The 21,739-nt window shown below is 45.5% G+C and overlaps 1 protein-coding gene across 6 annotated transcripts in view; it reads right to left on the bottom strand.

Annotated features, from left to right (window-relative positions):
* Nucleotides 1–21,739, bottom strand: part of TAX1BP1 (Tax1 binding protein 1) — a 638,481-nt gene that overhangs the window by 126,838 nt on the left and 489,904 nt on the right. For all 6 annotated transcript variants that reach the window (XM_069211447.1, XM_069211444.1, XM_069211446.1 and 3 more), the window contains one exon: nucleotides 829–977. In XM_069211447.1, the coding sequence (XP_069067548.1) occupies nucleotides 829–977 (149 nt within the window). The remainder of the gene's footprint in view (nucleotides 1–828; nucleotides 978–21,739) is intronic.

Here is a 21,739-nt window from a genome sequence, read left to right as displayed (position 1 = left end):
CAGTTCATGTACAGATATTTAAATTGTGTATGCACTAGAAAAAAATGACATTCTGCAGCCTTTTCTTTCACACTACCTGCACCCCAGCAACATTGTTGCATAATTCACTTTACAAAACCCTCTCATTTTGCAAAGAAAAGTGAACAGCAACCTCCCTTTTAAAGGAATAACAAGCAATTTAACCAAGATAAGTAGAATCAGTCATGCAGAAAGATAATATTCCAAGGAAAAAAGAACTGCTCAAATACAGCCGATATGAATGTGGACAATGGACAGAAACGTTAAGTGGCCTGCCATGAGTGGTGGGTTGATTATTAAATCATCTTTGTAACCAAAAGTGTAGCAACACACATTTGATGTAGGAAACAGTTTAAAAGAAATACTTATTACTACCCACAGAGCTGCAGCAGCTGTTCCGTGAGGTAGCATGCAAGGGAGAAAGCTGAAAATACAATCACTCCTGAGTGGTGCCACACAAAAAAGTTCCTGGAAAGCGAACATTTGTGGAAGAATACAAGGAACCAGTCAGAGAGGTGGTAATGAGGTAATATGCTCCACAGGAGGGACAAAGAATGCTGGATGGCCAAAGACAAATAAAAGCAGCAAACAGAATGCAAGCAAATGTGAGTTACTAAACACAAAGCCTACAGAAAATAACAGGCGCAATGCATTCCAAGGCAAGTTTTCAGCATGTCCCCAATAGGTCTTTGCAAACGGACAGCTGCGCTGCTTGGTAGGCTTCAACCTAAAAACTTGGACAGAGCTAATGAACTTATTTAAAAATGCTGCACGCAGAAAGTAAAGTAAAAGGAAGGATGTGCAGATTACATGGCTCTCTTCAGGGTCTTCCAAACCATCAGGTCGGCTGAGATTGCGAGCTGGCTGACTGCAGACTACTTTGTCTTCCAAGACCCATGCATTTGTTCCTGCAGGTGGCCTCTGGATATCATCAGGGTAAAATGCCCCATCTGCTCCATCTAAACAGGAAAAGCAAACAGGATGAGTTTAGATGCTCCATTCGGCTGCAGTTGAGTTCCTTTAAAACAAAATAAAAAAGATCTGTTTATTGAAGTTTTCAGACAAAGGCATGAGCAGTGTACAACCCAGTACGTCCTTAAATCATCTGGCAGTACAATATGTCCAGCAAGTGACATCTCAATTTATTGTTCTCCTGCTTACACAGCCAAGGCAGAACAAGGGGAGACAATTTCAAGACTCCACAAAGGGATTTCTATAGTGCGCACTCAAAAGCATGTCAGCAGTCACATCATACTGCAATTGAACTAGAATACCTAAAGAGCCTGACTTGCAGTGGTAGGGGGTTGTGGCTGGTCAGTCACCCCAAGTGTCATAGCAGCTACAGGTTCTTGTTCCCAGTCTGTGCGCTCCGAAACAATTCAGAGGGCCATATAAATTTAGGACTGGATTTCACCAGCATCAACTCTCAATAGGCAATCACTTGTTTCTCACAATAAGCAGCATCCCGAAGCCATACAGCTCTCTGCGGCTTCAGGTGCCAGCCTCAGCGCATTGCCTCTCAGCCTTTCACTAGTAAAAGGAGGATTGCTTTCAGTTTGCGCACCGCAAGGGGGACATTGTTTCCATAGCCTAAGAGCGCTATGTGCAGTGGGCGCTCAGGTGTGCACCTAGTAATTTCCTCAAGAGTGTCGAGAACAGTATGCCAGAAGTGCTGCACTCCGGGGCAGACTCAAGCAAGGTGTAAGAAGTCAAGGCAAAGGGCAGTGTGCATCTTCAATCAAGGCCATTCTGTGCCTCTAGCACCTGAAATGTAGGTAGGGCCACTGGGAAAGATTTGTGAATCATCCGGACGGCAGCACATAGTTAGTAATACGTGAACATGTCTAGTAGAGTCACATCAGGTCCCTGCAGGGCCTGTTGTGGAGTGAGGGTGTCATCATCTGCGTACAAAGCACCCATGGACGTCAGGTGCAGATTAGGCAGCTGATTATGGTTCCCAGTGTCAAGGGTAATATGAAATGAGGGGTGTCCAATAAGTGGCATTAAAGGGGCAAATAGGCAGCTCAGCCAAGCTTACCGTCTGAGTTCGTTCCACGCTCACACTGTGCAAGCCAGTGCCCATCCACGCTCTAGGGTGCTTGGGGGACAAATACAGTGCCATCTGAAAACGGCCTGGCGCACCGTGGCATGTTCAGGTGCTGTGCGCGCCATGAACTGCGCAGGGTAAAGTCAATAGTGTACAAACTGTGGCTGGGCGCAAAAGTAACACAAATCCATATCTGTAGTCTCCAACCCTCCCTGCTCGAAAGGAAATGTCATTATCTCCCATGAAATTCAAGGCTGCCCACCTACCCACGTGAGGTATAAGATGCGGAATTGAAGCTGCCGACGGAAATACAGCGGTAGGGGAAGTGGCAGGTTAATGAACAGATAAGGAAATTTGTGGAGGGTGGGGGTGGGGGGTGGGGGGGAGGAGGGGGGAAATCACTATCTTAGCAATGGCCAGCCTCCCAGTTAAGGACAATGGGAGCTTCTGCCAGCTCTCCACACACTCATGTAGCCAGGTCATTAAGCATCCATAATTAGGTTTCAAAAGCTCATCTATGTCCCTGCTGAGCCAAATCCCTAGGTATCTCACTGGTTCTCTCAACTGCTATAGCGGGAACTCCGAGACAAACCCCACTGTCTCAGATGTCAATGGGGACAGGATCAATATGGGCCAGTTTGTACAGCTACCCGATATACCCCCAAATCTGGTGAATTCTTTGATAAGTGGGTCTCAATTATTTTGCGGGTCTCTCACGTACAGAGGGACATCGACTGCATTCATGGATACAAGAATTCTATGAGGCGTGAACATCCGCACTGGATGAGTGGTGCTGACGCAATAGAGCCGCAAGCAGCTCTATGGCGAATAATATGGGTGATAGAGGGTATCGTTCCCAGGTATCTTGTAATTTGTCCAACAGACCAGTGAGCAGGCTCTGGACTGCGCATAAAGGAGTCTAATTAACCTTATGAGCTTGGGCTTCACTTCCAAGCATGATAATAGGACAAAGAGATAAGGCCATTTGAGAGAATCGAGCGCCTTAGTGGCGTCCAATAAAAACACGGCCGCACTAAGGTGAGTGAGGTTCAATACTATGGATTAGGGCAAAGAAGGTATGAAGAATGTGGGTCGTTGACCTCCCGGGAACAAAGCCCAACTAGTCCGGGCGCACATTAATCGGCCAAAGCAGGAGTAATTGCGAGGTGATCAGGTTTGCAGGGATTTAATTATTTGTGTTAATCAGGGACAAAGGTTGGTACGACTCCCAGCGGTGAGGGTTCTTGTCTGGTTTGAGTATTGTCATGATCAACACCTCCTGAAAGGTGGGGGGCGGGGCATGGGACTCCCCATACATGCTGAGGAGATGTGGGGCCACGGTGTGGGCATACTCTTTACAGAAGGCAGCGGTGAGTCCATCCAGGCCTCTTGAAACCTTAAAGTATCTACCATGTCTCTCTGCAAGTATGCAAGAAAATGTCATGCCTTGTGTCTATAGTTGAGGCCCCATACACTGCAGGTCACGCATTTAACCCCTTAGCTGCTGGTCCTTCCTCCCCCTCCCCCAGTGCTGAGCCCTTGTCCACATAAGCTATCCACGTCAAATTTGCATCCTTTTTTTCCAACATCCTAGGAATTCTAAAGGTACCCAGAGTTTATGAGTTCTCCTGAAGGAGACCAAAAAATTACCCAAAATAAAATGTAGAGAAAGACAAGGTGCAATAACACTTTATCTTCTATTCAGTGTTCCTGCAATTCTCCCGATGTGGTACCTTACTTGGGTGGGTAGTCCTAGTGCACGTGACAGGAAACGCAACATGGACACATCTCATTTTTACATTGAAATCTGATGTGTTTTTTGGAAAGTGCCTAGCTATGGATTTTGTCCTCTAGCTCAGCCAACACCTAGGGAAACCTACAAAACCTTTGTATTTTCTAAAACTAGACACCTAGGAAAAGCTAGGATGGGGTGACTTGTGGGGCCTCTTACCAGGTTCTGTTACCCAGAAATCTTTGCAAACCTCAAAATTTGGCAAAAAACACTTTTCCCTCATATTTCGGTTGTGCAAAGTTCTGAAATCTGAGAGAAGCCACAAACTTCCTTCCACCCAGCATTCCCCAAGTCTCCCGATAAAAATGGTACCTCACTTGTGTGGGTAGGCCTAGTGCCTGCGACAAGAAATGCCCCAAAACACAACGTGGATATATCACATTTTCCCAAAGAAAACTGACCTGTTTTTTTGCAAAGTGCCTAGTTGTGGAGTTTGGCCTCTAGCTCAGCCGGCACCTAGGAAAACCAAGCAAACCTGGACATTTCTGAAAACTATACACCTAGGGGAACCCAGGATGGGGTAACTTGTGGCACTCTAGCCAGGTTCTGTTAAGCAGAATCCTTGGCAAACCTTAATTTGACCAACAAAAAAAACACATTTTCCTCACATTTCGGTGATAGAAAGGTCTGGAATCTGAGAGGACCCACAAATTTCCTTCCACCCAGCATTCCCCTAAGTCTCCGATAAAAATGGTACCTCACTTGTGTGGGTAGGCCTAGTGCCTGTGTTAGGAATAGATCACACAATGGTCAAAGTTAGTCCTTACATGAGGGCAACTGTTGACCCTGGGGTGATCCATTCCTGCCACATGCACTAGATACAAGCACTCAAGTGGGGTAGCGTTTTTATCAGGACAAGTAGGGAAACACTGGCTGGTAGGAATTTTGTGGATCCCAGCATATTCTTGTAGTTTGTGTGACAAAAATGCAAGAAAAAATAGAGTTTTTATTCAACATTTCACCAATGCAGGGTACTCTGGGTTAAGAAAACTTTGGGGAATCCACACAAGCTACACCTCTGTGGACTCCAGCGGGTGTCTAGTTTCCAGAAATGTCTGGGTTTGGTAGGTTTCCCTATATGGATGCCGAGCCCAGGACCAAAAACACAGGTGCCTGCCTTTCAAAACCAGGTTGTTTTGTGATAGATCATTTTGATGTAGCCACAATACGATTTGGGCAGTGGAATTTGGGGCTGAACTAAATTGGGGAGCTCTCAAGAGAGCATCTCTCTCTGTGCTTGCTGCTGCATGCACCTTCTCTCGGGGTGGGCTAACCTGCTATTCTCCTGCTGCAAAGACTGTGCTTGCGAAGGGACTGCAGGACTGTCCTCATCACCTCCCTCAGAATCACTGGATGAGGAGTTATCGGATGAGACTCCTCCGTCTGAAAAATCACTCCCAGAGGCTGCGCCATTGTCCTATCCCTCAGATGCTGTCTCAGTCTCTGATCCTACGTCAGAGCTGTCCTCTTTAACCGGAGTTAGGGCTTGAGCAACAGTCATCCAACAAGACGCTATCTCTGCTACTGGCTAAACTGTTGCTCCAAAACACTAGCCTATGTAGACAGCCACAAAATTGCTGGTGGTATGCGTCTGGTGCATGCAAGAGTAAAAGTCACCTTACCTTCCTTTCTCCCTCAATCAGCATGTTCTCTTAAGACACTCAAAAAACCAAAACAAGACACACTACTGCTTCACCTTGTCACATACCAATCGTCACAGTCTTTAGCGCCTTTGGCACCCAGTCCGACAATCATTATTGGTGCTCCCATGACCTCCTCCTCGGACTCCCTCACTACCACTCAGCAAAAGTGCCCTTCATCTCTCTAAAGCCCCCCTCGCACATACATTTCGTTTGTATTATAGCACAGGTAATGGCTGGCTTTACTAATCCACTCAGCTATTCACATATAATATAGTTTTGATCTTTGCAGTAGACATATAAACCTTCTGCGTGGCCTCAAAACTGCCACTAGAGAAAATTCAGATCCTTTTCCAGCAGAAACATAATCACAAGAGTTACTTGACTTTTTATTGCTGCCTAAAAGCTACAGTTGAAGTATGTGCATTGCATTGAAGATGCAAGAGAACTGGTGGTATATATATATATATATATATATATATATAATAAAATCACTTATATGTGGATTTCCTGGGGGCCGATCGCAAGGAAACCACACACACGCATTGACAAAAGTTATATATATATATATATATATATATATATATATATATATATATATTATTTTATTTTTTAATAGCTGTATGGTTTCCCTGGGGTGGGGGCCATTGGAGGGGGGGGTGACATCAATGCAAGGCGTGGGGTGAGGGGGGGGGGGGGGGGGGAGACACAGAAGCTCTTCTGTGTCTCCCGATGGAGCTTTAAATGAAAAAACAATCCTGTGGTGTGACGCACCGGAGGATTTTTCAAACCCCTCCCTAGTGTCGACCACTGGTTGTGGCCCGCACCAGGGAGGTAGAGCAGGCATCAGCCAGTGGCCTACGCCCATACTAAAGAGGTTAACTGACTGCTTTGGGATCAATCTGCTGATGTGTGAGCTCCTGACATTCATGTATAGATAGCCAAGCATGAGAGCCTACCTCGTCATGCTGCATGGCAATAAAGGAGAAGAACAAAAGAACATTTTGCAGCCAAGAGGCAGACAACATCAACAGTGCCTCAACATTTCACCCACCTCCCACACTGACCCCCCCAACTGGGTCAAATACTCCCACAGCCCAACCTCTGTGTGAAACCCAACAAGCAACCAGAATTAACAACCAGTGACTCATCATGAGGGGAAGAATCCGAGCACTATCACTCTCCCACCCAGAAGAGAGCTGAGTGACCAGAGGAGTACCTAGTCGGGTAACGAGGCCCACCGAGCGGGCCAGCAGTGGCAGTCTTCGTGTACAAGACTGTCACCAACCCTGCTGCATTATCACATTTCCTTGGCTAACGGCCCCAAGATTGTCAGCAAAAGGTAATCGCCATGCACCGATTAGGAAGCCTCCCATCAGTCAATACTGATGGGAATTATGAGGCTCAGTCAGGTTACATCCTCTTACAATACCACTCAAGGACAATTCTGTGGTCTATGGTGCGGTAAGGGATCCGCGGGGACACCCGCCATCGACTTCTAGGCAGCACGGTCACAAGCGGCACTCAAAGAAGGTGCATTGCCTCAGTCATTTTCGTTCAGATTTACTGGCTCAGCATCTCGCACCGCTGACGGCGGTCCCACCGCAGTCACTGGAATTTTTTTGACAAATCTGTCAGCTGCCTTGTGATCTGTAAAGTAGTGAGTCTTTCCTGAGTGTATGCTCACCTTGGCTGTGTAAATCAAAGAGTACTTGGCACCCATTCACTGTAGCAAGCGCTTGATTTGTAGAAAATCCCTTCCAGCAGCCTGCACAGTGACCGTGAAATCTGGGAGGATTAACATCTCATTACCTTGATAATGGAGCAGCTGTATATCTCTTGCCAGATGCAAAGATGTGTCCCTATCTCTATAGTTAAACAGCCAAGCTATTATCAGGCGGGCCGGTGCACACAGAGGGGGGCACTTGCCAAGTGATCTGTGGGCCCCTTTCACCAATGAGCATGGTAGAAAGTGAGTCTCTGTATAGTGCTTGGTGCATCGCCTTGACATAGTCCTGCATGTGATCCATCTCTGTCGATTCTACATATATTATTCCTCCTCAAGCATGCCTCTAGGTCTTCATTCTTTTTTTGGATGACCTCTAGCACCTTTTCAATCTGGTGTACCTTCTCCCCAGCTGCGGAGTGCCCATCCTCCACGTCTGATGAATGGCATTCGAGATGGTCTATGTATTTGTTGTGTTTATCAACTTTTTCTTTGAGGTGGTCGAACCCTGTTCGTCAAGAGATCAATTTAGTGTCAATAGTGGTCAGACTCTGTTTGAGCTCTAGAAACATAGAAATCCATACTGATTCTGGAGTCCTCTCTATAGCCCTGACTCAGAGGAGGCAAATCCATTGTTTGTGTCTCCCTACAATCCTCAAAGAAGAGCTTGGACTGACTCCATCAGTTTTCCCCATCATGCACAAGGTGTAGTGCAGCGAGTCACAGCGTCAAGAGTTGGGCAAAGGCAGTTGTGAGCTTTTTAGTCGGTCTCTATTACCATCAGGGTCTCGCCTCACCCCTGAAGAAATACAGGGCTTGGGGGTGGAAGACAGGACATGAGCAGATTACATTTACCTCAACCGGACAGTTGTGTAGAGAGGTTGTCCACCATAGGAACAGGCAATCAGGCAATCAGGCAATCACCACCAGTGAGATTGCTGTGAATTCCTGAAGCTTGTGGGGAGGAGGTCTCCTCAACACCAAGTTCAGGCCCTGCCACATCCCGATTCTCCTGTCTCGGGGGGGGCATGAGCAGGCCACAGTATGCCAACAGGTCACAACATCACAGCAGGAGAAATTATCAAGCGCTTGTCAGCATCACTCTAAGTCGGTCCAAAGAGCAGAGACACCACAGCCACTTCTGCGTATTTAGTCACCAAGCCCCAGGGTCCCTCAAATTCTCACATCAACAGTCTCTCTGGGCAAGTGAATCATGAAATCTCAGAGTTGTTATGCAGCAGTAATTGCAAGCATTAACTGCCGGTCCTGCAGGGGCAGAGAGGGGCAGATTGTCATACCCGAGATCGGGTTGAACCCTGCCTCTGCAAAACAGCATGCCCATATGGCCTGCAGAACAACCACTCAGTTTCCTGCGTGAGTCACTGTGAATCAGGCAGCCTGTCTGACCATGTGATTTAGTCCAGGAGGTAATCCTCGCTCCTCAATGTAATGAGGTGAGCGGGAAGCACAACAGCAGCCACCGGAACTAATGTAGGGCAGCCCTCCACACCCACTGGAGCTCGGCCGCATCTGTCGAGCCTGCACAGCCCCAAAGTGGGCAGGGAAATTGACTGCGGCCTCTCCCACGACAGCCTCTCAGAGGTCTCCCTGCTCGCTGGCATAAAAACAGTCATCAAGGAGAGCTCCAACCAGCATCCCGTACATCTCCCCTCGGGCACAGGGCCACAATCAGCAGCAGGTAATCACCAAGTTTGCACCACATGCCCGCACTGCAGTGCCAGTAGCTGCTCTGAGGGCCGCCGCCAAAGACGCCGGCCTGACACAAGCCGCAACCGGCTCCATACAGTTAATGGTTCTCTGCTCACCTCCAGGACATAATTTGTCACCAGTGCAGCAATGATCCAATGTGCAGGCACCTATGGACTGCCCCCAAGGCCCCCTGAAAAAAACAAATTAAATGACAGATAAAGCACTCTGGCCAGCACAGCCTCACTAGGTGGGGGCCATCTTGCTGCCAGGCACTCTAGCGTCCCCTTGCATTTGAGTTACTCAAGTATAAACATATTTTCTAGGCCAGATAAGGCAAGCCAGTCTACAAATCCAAAATAGGGATTTCAGAGGCACCATGAGCAAATATTCACACCTAGGTAGTCCTGCTCTAAACTTAAAAACAAGGGTTCAATTACGTAGTTTACTTGTATTCATAGTAGCCCTTTGGGCTGATAGGCCTTGCAGGAGCTCAGGTGAATTGGGTGTGCTGTAAGCACGGTGGAACCTTAAGACCAACGATTTAAAAATGAATAGTTTGTACCAATTGCACTTGTATCCAAAACAGTTTACACAACCATAAATGTTTACCCTGGCCATACCACTAGAAACAAAAGATAATGATATTCACAAGATAATGGCTTGTTTCAAAATCAACACAATAATTTAATGAACGTGTACATCACCAAATTAATAGGTTTCTAAACATGAGGCAGCTCTGTAAAATGTACATGCATTGCAAAATGTAGTAATTCTTTTAATTTTAGGTGATGTGGGAGTACCACTTTAGTTAGCTTCTGCCTCTTTAGAAATATTAATTGCACGGAATATGTAGATATTGAAAATCTATTGACATTTAAAGCACATTACATGACAAATATATCTGTGTGGTGATATTAAGAATCTCAATGAGGCTAGAAACCTAATGTAAAGAAGAAATATGTCCAATCTGTGTCACTATGGGTATCTAAAAAATGTTTGGCGCAAGACCAAAATGGCTTACTTGAAGTGAAATATAAGGTCTCCAAGCCTCCAAAGGTGTAGTACTTATTTTGCAAAAATAATGAGCCTCAGAAACTATAACAATTCATGATAAAAATCTGATAGTAATATCTTAGAACAGGGTCTTAAAACCAGCTGCAGTGAAAGGAATAGGATTCATTTAAACCAGGAATTATTCTGTTTCTGAGAAAAATATAGGTAATCTATCAATAACTACATATCTTTAGATTTAAAAATTCCATTAACAAATACTTTATCAATCAATGTTTTCTGCTGTACAGTTATATCACCATTCAAGCCATCAGCAACCATGAACATAATGTCTTGAGAAAGAAGTTGCAGGCCAGGTTAACACCTGCACAGTATTTACCATTATCAACAGAAAACAGAATAGTCTAGCGATGATGTTTTAATACTGGTATCTAGTCTAAAGCGTGAAGTAGGGGAATTGAAGAGTCTTTTATTTGAGGTCCTTAAACTCCTTAAAAAATCTGACCTAACCCCTCAGTGTACCTCAAATCCAGTGCCAGCACAAGTTTCTCGACCTTTGGTTCCTGTTGCCCCGCCAGTAGATTCTCCACTGTCACGGGAAACGGACAAGGGGCCCAGTTATAGACCCCATTACAGAAATTACTCAACCTCAGTTCTAGCGAATTCGTCATTCTCTCCTTTTAACCCGGGTCAATCTGTGGCCCATTTTATCCACGTGCCTAATCAAAATTGCATTGACATGTGTAATAATGTCCCTCGGCTTTCACCTCATACGAGGGAAGACACTGTTTCTCTTATCAACAAGGTGTCGTATTGGATTCGCCACACTAGGGGTTGTGGCTCTATCATCCACGCTGATATCTGTTTTGCTTCTCGTGTGCGAGGCCCTGGTGGGCGGGACATTATTAAACTTCATCTTGTCAGCCCCGCTTTAGTTAAGGGGATCTTGCAGATGGAAGCTCGTAACTTATCAAGAACTGACTCTGATATATTTTTTAGAGAAAGTTTGCCTGTTACGGGGCACAAGATTACGTCCTCTCATCCATCCAGAACTAATTCTTCGAACTTTCGAAATGCTCCTGTTTCAACTGTCCCCCCTGGCTCGTTGCCTCTTCTCGGCGATAGGGCTGCTTTGGCTTGTAACATTAAAGGTACTTTCATACGAGACCCTGTCACCCCAGGGGACACATCAGATGTGGATTGACTACACCATCCTAACTTTTGTAAACATAGCGTTCCGTATGTTGGGGTAGCGCCACTTCCAAGTTCCTCATTTGGTTTGGGTGCCAATACTTCAAAGGCCTCACCTTGTATTACAAATCGGACTTTCAATCCAGTTCCCGATGTTGACTCTCGTACGCCAGTTTGCAGCACTATATCAAGGAAATTACTGTCTTGGAATGTGGCTGGCATCAAGAGTAAATTATCTGATCCGGACTGGGGGGCTTATGTTGAATCTTTTTCCATATGTATGTTTCAGGAAACTTGGTCTACGGATTGTGTGTACAGGCAAGGCTATTGTTTTACTAAAAAGGCGATCCAGTCCTCTAGGGGAAAGGCGATTGGGGGCCTATGCACTTGGGTCAAGCTGACTGAGGGGGGCAGGGTAAAGGAAATTGCTGTCGACTCTTGCGACATTCTTGAAGTAGCAATATGGCCTATATCAGGTACTCCGATATTATGCATTAATATTTATAACAGACCAGGCCCTTCTAACCATCAGTCTGATACTATCCATCTGTTGCACAATCTTTTATCTGATCTTCATTTGAAATATTGTGTTATCATTGCAGGTGATTTTAACGCCCAAATTGAATTCAACTCAGCTTTTGCCGAGTCTATCCAGGCTGAAGATGAAGTATGGAATCTCCCCCCACTTTTAACTCAACCAGTGTTATGTATTCCTTCCCCTAGGGTGTTGCAGATAATAGACCTTGTAGTAACATATGGCCTTCGCTTTGGAAATGGTCGATTGTCATATGACAATCTTGTCAGACCCACCTTTTTCAGAGGCCACTATAGTAGTACCCTGGATTACGTTATTTTTGATCTGCGAGTCTGGCATTTTATAATCAATGTAGAGGTGGGTTCTCGGTGCACTAGTGATCATGTCCCTCTACAAATTGAATATAATGCAACTCTCTTTATAGGGGCCACTCCACCTCATGTTTCGGACACTCCCAATGACTGGCTGGAATTATCCAGCAATAGGCGCGTGGTGAGATGGTCTTCGTTTTCAAAATCCAATCTGCTTAATGATAAGCTCCGCGCCTTAGTCTCCTGCCACCAGCTCTTTGATGACCTTACTGTCCTATCTTCCTCAGAAGTTATGTCCTCTCATGTGGCTCTTTTTACGGACCTTAAGGAATAGTCTTCTAATGTTTCTTGAAAGTATTCATAGCTTGTATGTATTTGAACCCCAGTTCCACATTTAAGTAGGCTAATACATATGAAAAGTAAAGAACAAGTTGGTTAACTTTCGTAATGCCGATTCAGAATTTTTCACAGTACCATAAACTACTAGGCAGCACTATGCATCTCTGCGTTAGCCTTGATCTGCATCAGAAGTGATAGAGCAGAAGTGCTTATAAGTGCCACCCGCATATTGAAGTCAGTTTCTTGTTTGATCTTGCTCTGCCGTCGGACGCAGAGCACAAAACAACTAAAGTATCATGGTGTACATTTCTAATTCGAGATCTCTTCAGATGGTAAAAAGAGGCCACTTCACAGAACTGGGAGGTGGGAGAGCAGTGAGAAATCTATGGTTACATATTGTATCCCTTAGAAGGAGCTCTCACAAAGGAAAGTAACTTGTTTTTCTGATGGATACTTCTAACTGCAGAATCCTCACCTTTAGAATAGATAACAAAGCAGCACCTCCGAAGATGGATAGGGTATGTGGAGAGGGGTCAGACAAGAAGTCCTGCAAGACTTAACTGGAAAGCGACCTTCGCTTCAGTCCTGGGTGTCAAAGCAGTAGTGCTTTGCGAATGTGCGCACTGATGCCCACATCATGGTCTGACAGAAATAAGAATAAGCACATGGCCCAGTGAAGTGGTTCCAGCCTTGGCCTTGGTGCAATGAGCCCTCAGGCCTTCCAAAGGCTGCTTCTAGGCCAGTGCATAGCAGATTTTAATGAAGAGAGGATTATCCACAGTGGCAATGTCCTTTTCTACACTGCCTAACCCATTAATAAAATGGTTCACAACAGTTGACAAGGATGGCTGGTTCAACAAATGCAAAAAGGCAGAGGGGGCTGACAACCTTTAACAGTGCCCACTGCATGACAAAACAATGCAGTAAGACATCTGACATTTTGGCTTGTAAAAGGTCTATGCTGCAAACTCAACACCAGCTCAAATCTGTCCCAGTGCCCAACATAAATGGACTTTGTGAATGCCATCCTCACAGCCTGGCAATCCTCTACAATCTCATGCGGTAGATCGAATGTAGTCAACTGTGGCCACTCAGTCTCCACGCATGAAGGTGTAGATTATGCTGGTTTGAGTTTAGGGGCGTGCCCTGCTCCTGCAACAGAAAATCTTCCAGAAGAGGTACACTGATTGGAGGAAATATGCTTATGTCTCACCTGACATGACAGAGCCTTTAGCATGATTTGGGCTTGGTGGTTCCTGATCTTCTTCAGAACTCAGAGTGAGAGAGGCAGGGGCAGAAATGCATACAGGAGGTACAGAAGTCCTGTACTCCACCCTAGCCTGAATGCATTTTCAAGAGAACGTTCGTAGAACTCCTACGTGCAGAAGATTTTACACAGCACATTTTGACAGTGGTAAAAACGTCCAGCCAGGATGTTTTTCACACTGGTAGGTCACATTGTTCGGCTCTGCGTCATAGTGGTATGCGCCGGAAATTATGTGCAAGGCAGCTATATAGGCACCACCCGGGGAGCTGACATCAGCTACCTTTGGACCTTTCCTGCCAGGAGTTCAAACCTTATGATGAGAATTGACCATGGTGTGAAAAATCAAGGCCTGAGACAGGTGTCCCTTACACTGCAATGGCTCGCAGAAGAGGGTGGCTCAGAGGGCCGGTAAAGAATCTGCAGCTAGACAGAGTCCCTACCGGATAAAGATTTACAGAAGGTAAGTAACTTGTTCATTTGATAAAGACTTCTAGCTGCAGATTCCTTTCCTTAGGATAGATACCCAAGCAATGCCTTCCTGGTAGTAGGTCTACAAAGTCAATTTAACCAGACAATCCTGCAGGACCGAACGGGTGAAGTGCCTGTCATAATAGGCCTGACTGTCCAGAGAGCTGTGTTTGGTAAATGTGTGCAAAGAAGCTCACGTTGCACTCTTACAGATGTCCTGTTCAGGGACTCCACGGGCAAACGCAGCTGTCACAGCCTTAGCTTTGGTGGAATGAGCACCCAAGCTCTCAGGGTGTTGCTTCTTGGCCACAGCGTAGCAGATCTTGAAGCAGAGCACTATCCATTTTGAGATGGTCCGCTGCTGCACAGTCTTCCCTTTCTTAGCTATTATGTACCCCACGAAGGTTTGATTGTCCAACTGGAGCTCTTTTGTGCAATCAAGGTAGAACAACAACACTCTCTCCTCCTCTTTGGAGGGATGAGGCAGAGCGAAGAAGGTAAGCAGGGTGATGTTCTCATCTACATAGCAAGGAGTCACAACGTTCGGATGTAAGGAGGCATGGATCTTGAGTACCAACTTGTCGAGATAGAAGGTGCTGCAAAGAGTGTGCGCAGAGTGCCTGCAAATTCGCTGACCCTCATGGCCGATGTAATGGCCACCAGAAATACAGTTTTGATGGTCAATAGACCAATAAGGCAATGGTGCAGAGGCTCAAGCGGCGCACACACTAAGAAGGTTAGAACAAGATGTAGATACCAACTGGGGGATGATGAATGGCCTGGGAGGAAACGCTCTAAGTATGTTAGAGCTGACATCCTTGGCGTGGTCTCCCCTTTCTTTTTGCCTCTGACTCCTATGTTTTGACTGTGTGCTGGACTTTTTTGTTGCTGGTTTTGGTACTCTGGTCACTTTATCACTGCTGAGCAGTGCTAAGGTGCACGTGCTCCCTGTGTGAATTGTAGGTGTAATTGACTTTTCAAAGATTGCCATATTTGATTTACTAATAAGTCCCTAGTAAAGTGCACTAGAGGTGGCCACGGGCTGTAAATCAAATGCTACTAGTGGGCCTGCAGCACCGATTGTGCCTCCCACGGGTAGCCCTGCAAAAATGACCCAGACCTGCCATTGCAGTGTCTGTCTGTGCAGTTTTAAACTGCCAATTCAACCTGGCAAGTGTACCACTTGCCAGGCCCAAACCATCCCTCTTTATACATGTAAGGCACCCCTAATGTAGGCCCTAGGTAGCCCCATGGGCAGGGTGCAGTGTATGTTAAACGTAGGACAGGTACTGATGTGTTTTACATGTCCTGACAGTGAAATACTGCCAAATTCGGGTTTCACTGTAGCAAGGCCTATCTTTCTCATAGGTTAACAAAGGGTGCCTTTAAATATATTTTAAGTGCAATTTCCCTTTGGGAGCAGATAGAGATCTGGAGTATAGGATCTCTGAACTCACAATTTAAAAAATACATCTTTTGGTAAAGTTTGTTTTTAGATTTTTCAGTTTTAGAAAGTGGGCATTTCCGTGCTGAAACCATTCTTGTATATTCTCTGTCTGGGTCAGACTGACAGTTGGGCTGTTTTTGAATCTCCACTAGACAGTGACACAAAGGGAGCTGGGGTGTAGCCTGCATTTTCTGATGGGTCATCTGGGCTAGAGTGGAGGAAGGAGCTGACACTTACATCAAAATGGGCTGCACCTGCCATCACACAATGCAGTCTCCAACCCCCTGGTATGTGTCTGGGGCCAGGCTTGGGCAAGGCAAGATACTGTGAACAACAAAGGCTTTCCTTTGAAGTTTGTCTACTTCAAAGGCAGAAAGGGGTATAGGTAGTAGACCCAAAACCCCAGATTTTTAGATTACTTCTGGAACCAAGAGGAACCTCTACCAAGGAGAAGAGCCGAAGAGCTGGAGGAGGGGAGAGCCCCTTTTGCATGTGACTGTGCTTTGCTGGTTTGGCCTGTAGTTGCTGCCTCTGTCTGAAAGAGGACAAAGACTAGGCGTTGTGGTATATTCCTGCTTGTGAAGTGTCACCAAGGGCTTGGATTGAGCTTGCCTCCTGTTTTATAGACTCAGGACCATCAAAGACTTCCTCTGCCAGCACCTGGACTCTCTGCTGAGACTCATACCCTACCAAGTGGTGCCCTATCCAGTTCCTGGGCCCCTGAAAACTGAAGCTGGTGGAACCAAGGCAGAAATACACACACAGGAGGCGTGCAGAGAAACATTTGATTCACAACCTGTAACTCGGCTGTAAAAACTACGTACCACCTGCATCGCAGTTGAGAAATCGACACCACCTGCATTGCCGGTGGAAATTAATCGCATCACCTGTATCACGGCTGAAGAAATGACGCATCACCCGTTTGCAGCTGCTGAAATTGATGCTAGCCCAACGCAGCCTGGTTCCTCATCACCGTGCGGCTGGATTTTGCACACGTCAATGGCGTCAAAATCGATGTGAACCTGCCCAGACCCGAGGTGTCCGTCTGGAAATCGACATCGCTCTTGTGCGGGAGAGAAAAACAAAGCATCGCCTACCCGACAACTCTCTTTAATTTAAAAAATCATTACTTTACTTGTGTATGTTAGATTTTTGTTGTTTTGGTCTTGTTTGATATAGATAAATATTGGCTATTTTTCTAAACTCATGTGGTGTCCATTTTGTAGAGTTTTCACTGTATTACTGTGTGTTAGTAGAAATACTTCACACATTGCCTTTGAGATAAGCCTGACTTCTTGAGCCAAGCTACCAAGGTGGTGAGCAGGAGTTATCTTAGGTATGTGTCTCCATTGCCCTGACTAGATTGAGGGTTCCTGCTTGGACAGAGTGCAAACTCACTGCCAACTAGAGACCCCATTTATAAGACAGCATTTCAGAAACCTAGCAAGAACAGGTGACTTGAATAAAGAAGGTTGGTACGGCAACCGATAAAATGCTGAAATTGCCGATAAATGACCTTGAACTGTGCCCTCAGCAAAGCCTTGTTGTGCCAATTAGACAGCAAACAGAAAAACCTCAGAAAAAGGAACAGAAAGTGGGACAATGTTTTTAGACCATGCCACAAATATATCACAGCAGCAGGCATATACCAACTCGGTTGAGGGACGCCTAGCTGGCTGTTGGAATACCATCACAGATTTCCAGAGGAAGGTTGAAAGCTGTCAACCGTCGCTGCTCAATCTCCACGCATGTGTGTGAGGGATGTGAAACGTCCGATGCAGAACCCTCCCCTGATGCTGAAACAGAAGATTCACTTGAAGAAGCAGCCCGATTGGGGGGGGGGAGGGTTAGATGCTCATACTCAGCAGCTTGGGATAAAAGACTCTCCGTGCCCAATCTAGAGAGCACAAAATAACTAGGGCCCAGTCGTTCCTGATCTTCTTCAGAATCCTGAGCAGGAATGGTACAGGCATAAAGGTGTACAGGGCTCCACTTGAGACTAAAAGCATCTCTAAGCGAGAGTCGCCTAAAAACTTCAGCGTGCAAAGCTGCTAACATTGTGCATTCTCAGTGGTGGCTAACAGATCTAACCAAGGCTCTCCCCACTGCTGAAAGATTCCCTTGTACCACCTCCAGATGGAGACGCTATTTGTGATCAGCTAGGCATCTCTGACTAAATTCTTCCACCCTGGCATTCAGGGAGTTCACGAAGTGCTGAAGCTCCATGGAAATGGTTTGGTGTTCTAGCCATGTCCAGAGTCGAGAGAGTCTTGAAAAAGGGTCCACAATCCCGCCCCACCCTGTTTGTGGCAGTGGTATGGTTTGTGAACACCCGCACCAGCCTTTCCTTGATCAATGGAAGAAAGGCTTTCAATGATAAGCAAATTGCCCAAAGCTCGAACAGGTTGATGCTGAGACCAAACTCTGCTAGAGGGCAGGTTTCTCTTATCCAACTTCCCCAGCCCAGAAGTTGTGTTTATCACTACAGTAAGCTCTGGCTGGGGAAGGGAGAGGGATCTGCCACTAACCCAATCACAGTTCGTCAGCCACCAATGCAAATCTTTGGCAGTTCTCGGAGATCTGGACCATGTTGGAGAGTTTCCCCTGATGCTGCACCCACTGGCCCTTCAGGTCCCACTACAGAGCCCACATATGCCAACCCGCATGGGTTACAAGCAGGATGAAGAATGCCATGAGGCCCAACAACCTCAGGGTCATTATCACTGAAATTCCAGACAGAGGATGAAACATTCATATCATAGCGTGAACATATAAATGGAGACAAAGTTGTTCTGCCCACCTGTGGGCAGATGGGGCAATTACCCCCGATCCACTTCCCGAGGGGGGGGAGGGGGGTGCAGAAAGCACACTAGAAGCCAGGGAATTAAGAAAATAGTGCGGTAGTGGCTACCAACCAGTATAGGCATGGTTATCCCCCCCCCCCCCACCCCAACTGACGGTGGTAACAGTCTTTCAGCTCTCCACCCGCACACTAAAAGATCTTATCCCAATGACAAGCAAGGCAACATTTTATTATTTTGGGTTTTGGTTTTACATTTGGGCCATGAGAGCTTGGATAACTCTCAAAATCGTCCCACTTGGAATAGTGAGGGCTGCACTTTTTAGACTTTGGGACACTGCTGTGTAGAAAAATCTACGAGACCTAGACATATCTGAAAACTAAACATCTGGGTGAGTCCAGGGTGGTGTGCTTCACATGCACCCAGATCCATTTTCTTATGCACAATGCTCTGCAGACCTCCAACTTTGCTTGAAATCACACATTTTCCCCACATTTTTGTGATGGAACCTTCCAGAATCTGCAGAAATCCACAAAATTCCTACCACCCAGCATTGTCGCATCTATACTGATAAAAATTCTGCCCCACTTGTCAGCCTAAAAACGTTTTTTTGGACCCGCTTTGGTTCCCCCTCAATTTTCACATGTTTTTTGCTCTTTCCTGTTACAGGCACGTGGCCCACCTACACAAGTGAGGTATCATTTCTATCAGGAGACCGAGGGGAACGTTGGGTGGTAGAAAATGTGTGCCGTGTGGTGATACCACACAGAAATGTGGGGAAAATGTGATTTTGTTTTATAGCTAAATATGAGGTTTGCTGAGAATTCTGGGTAAGAAAACACTGGGGGATCGACGCAAGTCACACCTCTCTAGACCACCTTGGGTGTATGTCTGGATTTGGTAGGGTTCCCTAGATGGCTGCTGAGCCCAGGACCAAAAACGCAGGCGCCCCCACCTGCAAAAACAGGTGGTTTTGTAACTGATAATTTTGATTTGTCCACATAGTATTTTGGGGCATTTCCTGTCGCAGGCACTAGGCCTACCCACAAAAGTGAGGTACCATTTTTATCGTGAGATTGAGGGGAATGCTGGATGGAAGGAAATTGGTGGCCCCTCTCAGATTCCAGAACTTTCTATCACCGAAATGTGAGAAAAAGGTGTTTTTTGGCCAAATTTTGAGGTTTGCAAAGGATTCTGGTTAACAGAACCTGGTGAGAGCACCATAAGTTACACCATCCTGGGTTCCCCTAGGTGTCTAGTTTTCAGAAATGTCCAGGTTTGCTAGGGTTTCCTCTGTGCTGGCTGAACTAGAGGCCAAAATCCACAGCTAGGCACCTTGCAAAAAACAAGTCAGTTTTCTTTGGGAAAATGTGATGTGTCACTGTTGTGTTTTGGGGCATTTCCCTGTTGCGGGCACTAGGCCTACCCACACAAGTGTGGTACCATTTTTATCGGTAGACTTGGGGGAACACAGAATAGAAGAATAAGTATTATTGCCCCTTGTCTTTCTCTAAATTTTTTCCTTCCAAATGTAAGAGAGTGTGTAAAAAAGAAGTCTATTTGAGAAATGGCCTATAATTCACATGCTAATATGGGGACCCCGGAATTCAGAGATGTGCAAATAACCACTGCTTCTCAACACCTTTTCTTGTGCCCATTTTGGAAATACAAAGGTTTCCTTGGTACCTATTTTTCACTCTTTATATTTCAGCAAATGAATTGCTGTGTACCTGATATACAATGAAACCCCATTGAAAGGTGCAGCTCATTTATTGGCTCTGGGTACCTAGGGTTCTTGATGAACCTACAAGATCTATATATCCCTACAACCAGAAGAGTCCAGCAGATGTAACGGTATATTGCTTTAAAAGAAATCTGCCAAAGCTGTAAAAAGTTATAGAAGAAAACATGGACAGAAATGGCTTTTTCTTCACCTCAATTTAAAAAAATGTTTTATTTTAGCTGGTACTTTCTGTAGGAACACCTTGAAGGATCTACACAAATAACCCCTTGCTAAATTCAGAATGTTGTCTACTTTTCAGGAATGTTTAGCTGTGACTAACTGGGAGGAGGCTGAAAGCACAAAAAATAGTATAAATGGGATATGTCCCAGTAAAATGCCAAAATTGTGTTGAAAAATGTAGTTTTCTGATTCAAGTCTGCCTGTTCCTGAAAGCTGGGAAGATGGTGATTTTAGCACCGCAAACCCGATGTTTATGCCATTTGTCAGGGAAAAAAACATGCTTTCTTCTGCAGCACTTTTTCCCATTTGTTTTAAACGAATTTGTAGCTGTATTTTGGCTAATTTCTTGGTCTCCTTAAGGGGAACCCGCATACTCTGGGTGCCTCTAGAATCCCTAGGATGTTGTGAAAAAAGGACGCAAATTTGGCGTGGGTAGCTTATGTTGACCAGATGTTATGAGGGCCTAAGCACGAACTACCCCAAATAGCAACAACAACAAAAAAAAGGCTTGGCACCTGAGGGGAAAAGGTCTGGCAGTGAAGGGGTTAATTGAGTGCAGAGTAGGGGCCCTGATGTTGTCCTTTGGTGTAAAAGTTTTTAAATGGTCACTGGCAAGAAAATTAGGAAGCTAATTGTTCATATAGCTATTACAGTGGAGGACGATTTGGAACACTGGATTGAAATGATTACATTTGAAACCAGTTGACTAGGCTTATGGCATGAGGGTACGTCCTTATGTCATTAGGGTTACAGCATTAGGGTACAGCCTCTTTATGCTCTCTATGTTACGGAGACTCATGTGTTAGAGAATAGCTCTCAGTGGCCCCAATGCCCCTGATGATGTCATTATGGACAAATTCATGTCTGCACCTTGTATTGTTTACATTTTTGTACAATAAATATGCCAACAAATAACTAATTAGAATAAAACGTACTGTGAAAGATATATATGATTGTAATTGTATTGTAATAGTATTTATATAGCGCTTACTATCCCTGGAGAGGCGTTGAAGCGATTTTCGGTGAGCAGCACGCTACTCTGGAACCCAACATGAATTAGTGATGGATTAGTATCGGGAAATGTGAGTACAGTTTTAGTATTATTATGAGTTAACTTGAGCCGCGGATGTGAGGGTTTGTTAGTTGAATTGACTGGAGTAATGGAGGGGTGGAGGAGGAAAGAAATCCAGAAGTGTTAATTGGGAGTATATCCCTCATTTACTCAACCCAAAGGTTTGGGATGAGTAAAGGGGGATGGAGGAGGGAAGAGTCTGTGGAAGGGTTAGGGAGAACATAGTAGCAGGGTGAGATAAATGAGGGAGAATTTAGTAGGGTTGTGTGGGAGGTCATGGTAGTAGAGTGAGGTTTGGGGAGTTAGATGTGGAAGCGGAGGGAAGAGCTTAGGCAGATTATTTAGGAGATGAAAGTAGTAGAAAGGATTTGGGATGAGTCAGAGTGGGAATGGAGGATAGT

Source organism: Pleurodeles waltl, chromosome 10 (genome assembly GCF_031143425.1).
Source record: "Pleurodeles waltl isolate 20211129_DDA chromosome 10, aPleWal1.hap1.20221129, whole genome shotgun sequence".
NCBI classification, from domain to species: Eukaryota; Metazoa; Chordata; class Amphibia; order Caudata; family Salamandridae; genus Pleurodeles; species Pleurodeles waltl.
This window is presented reverse-complemented; position numbering and strand designations above follow the sequence as displayed.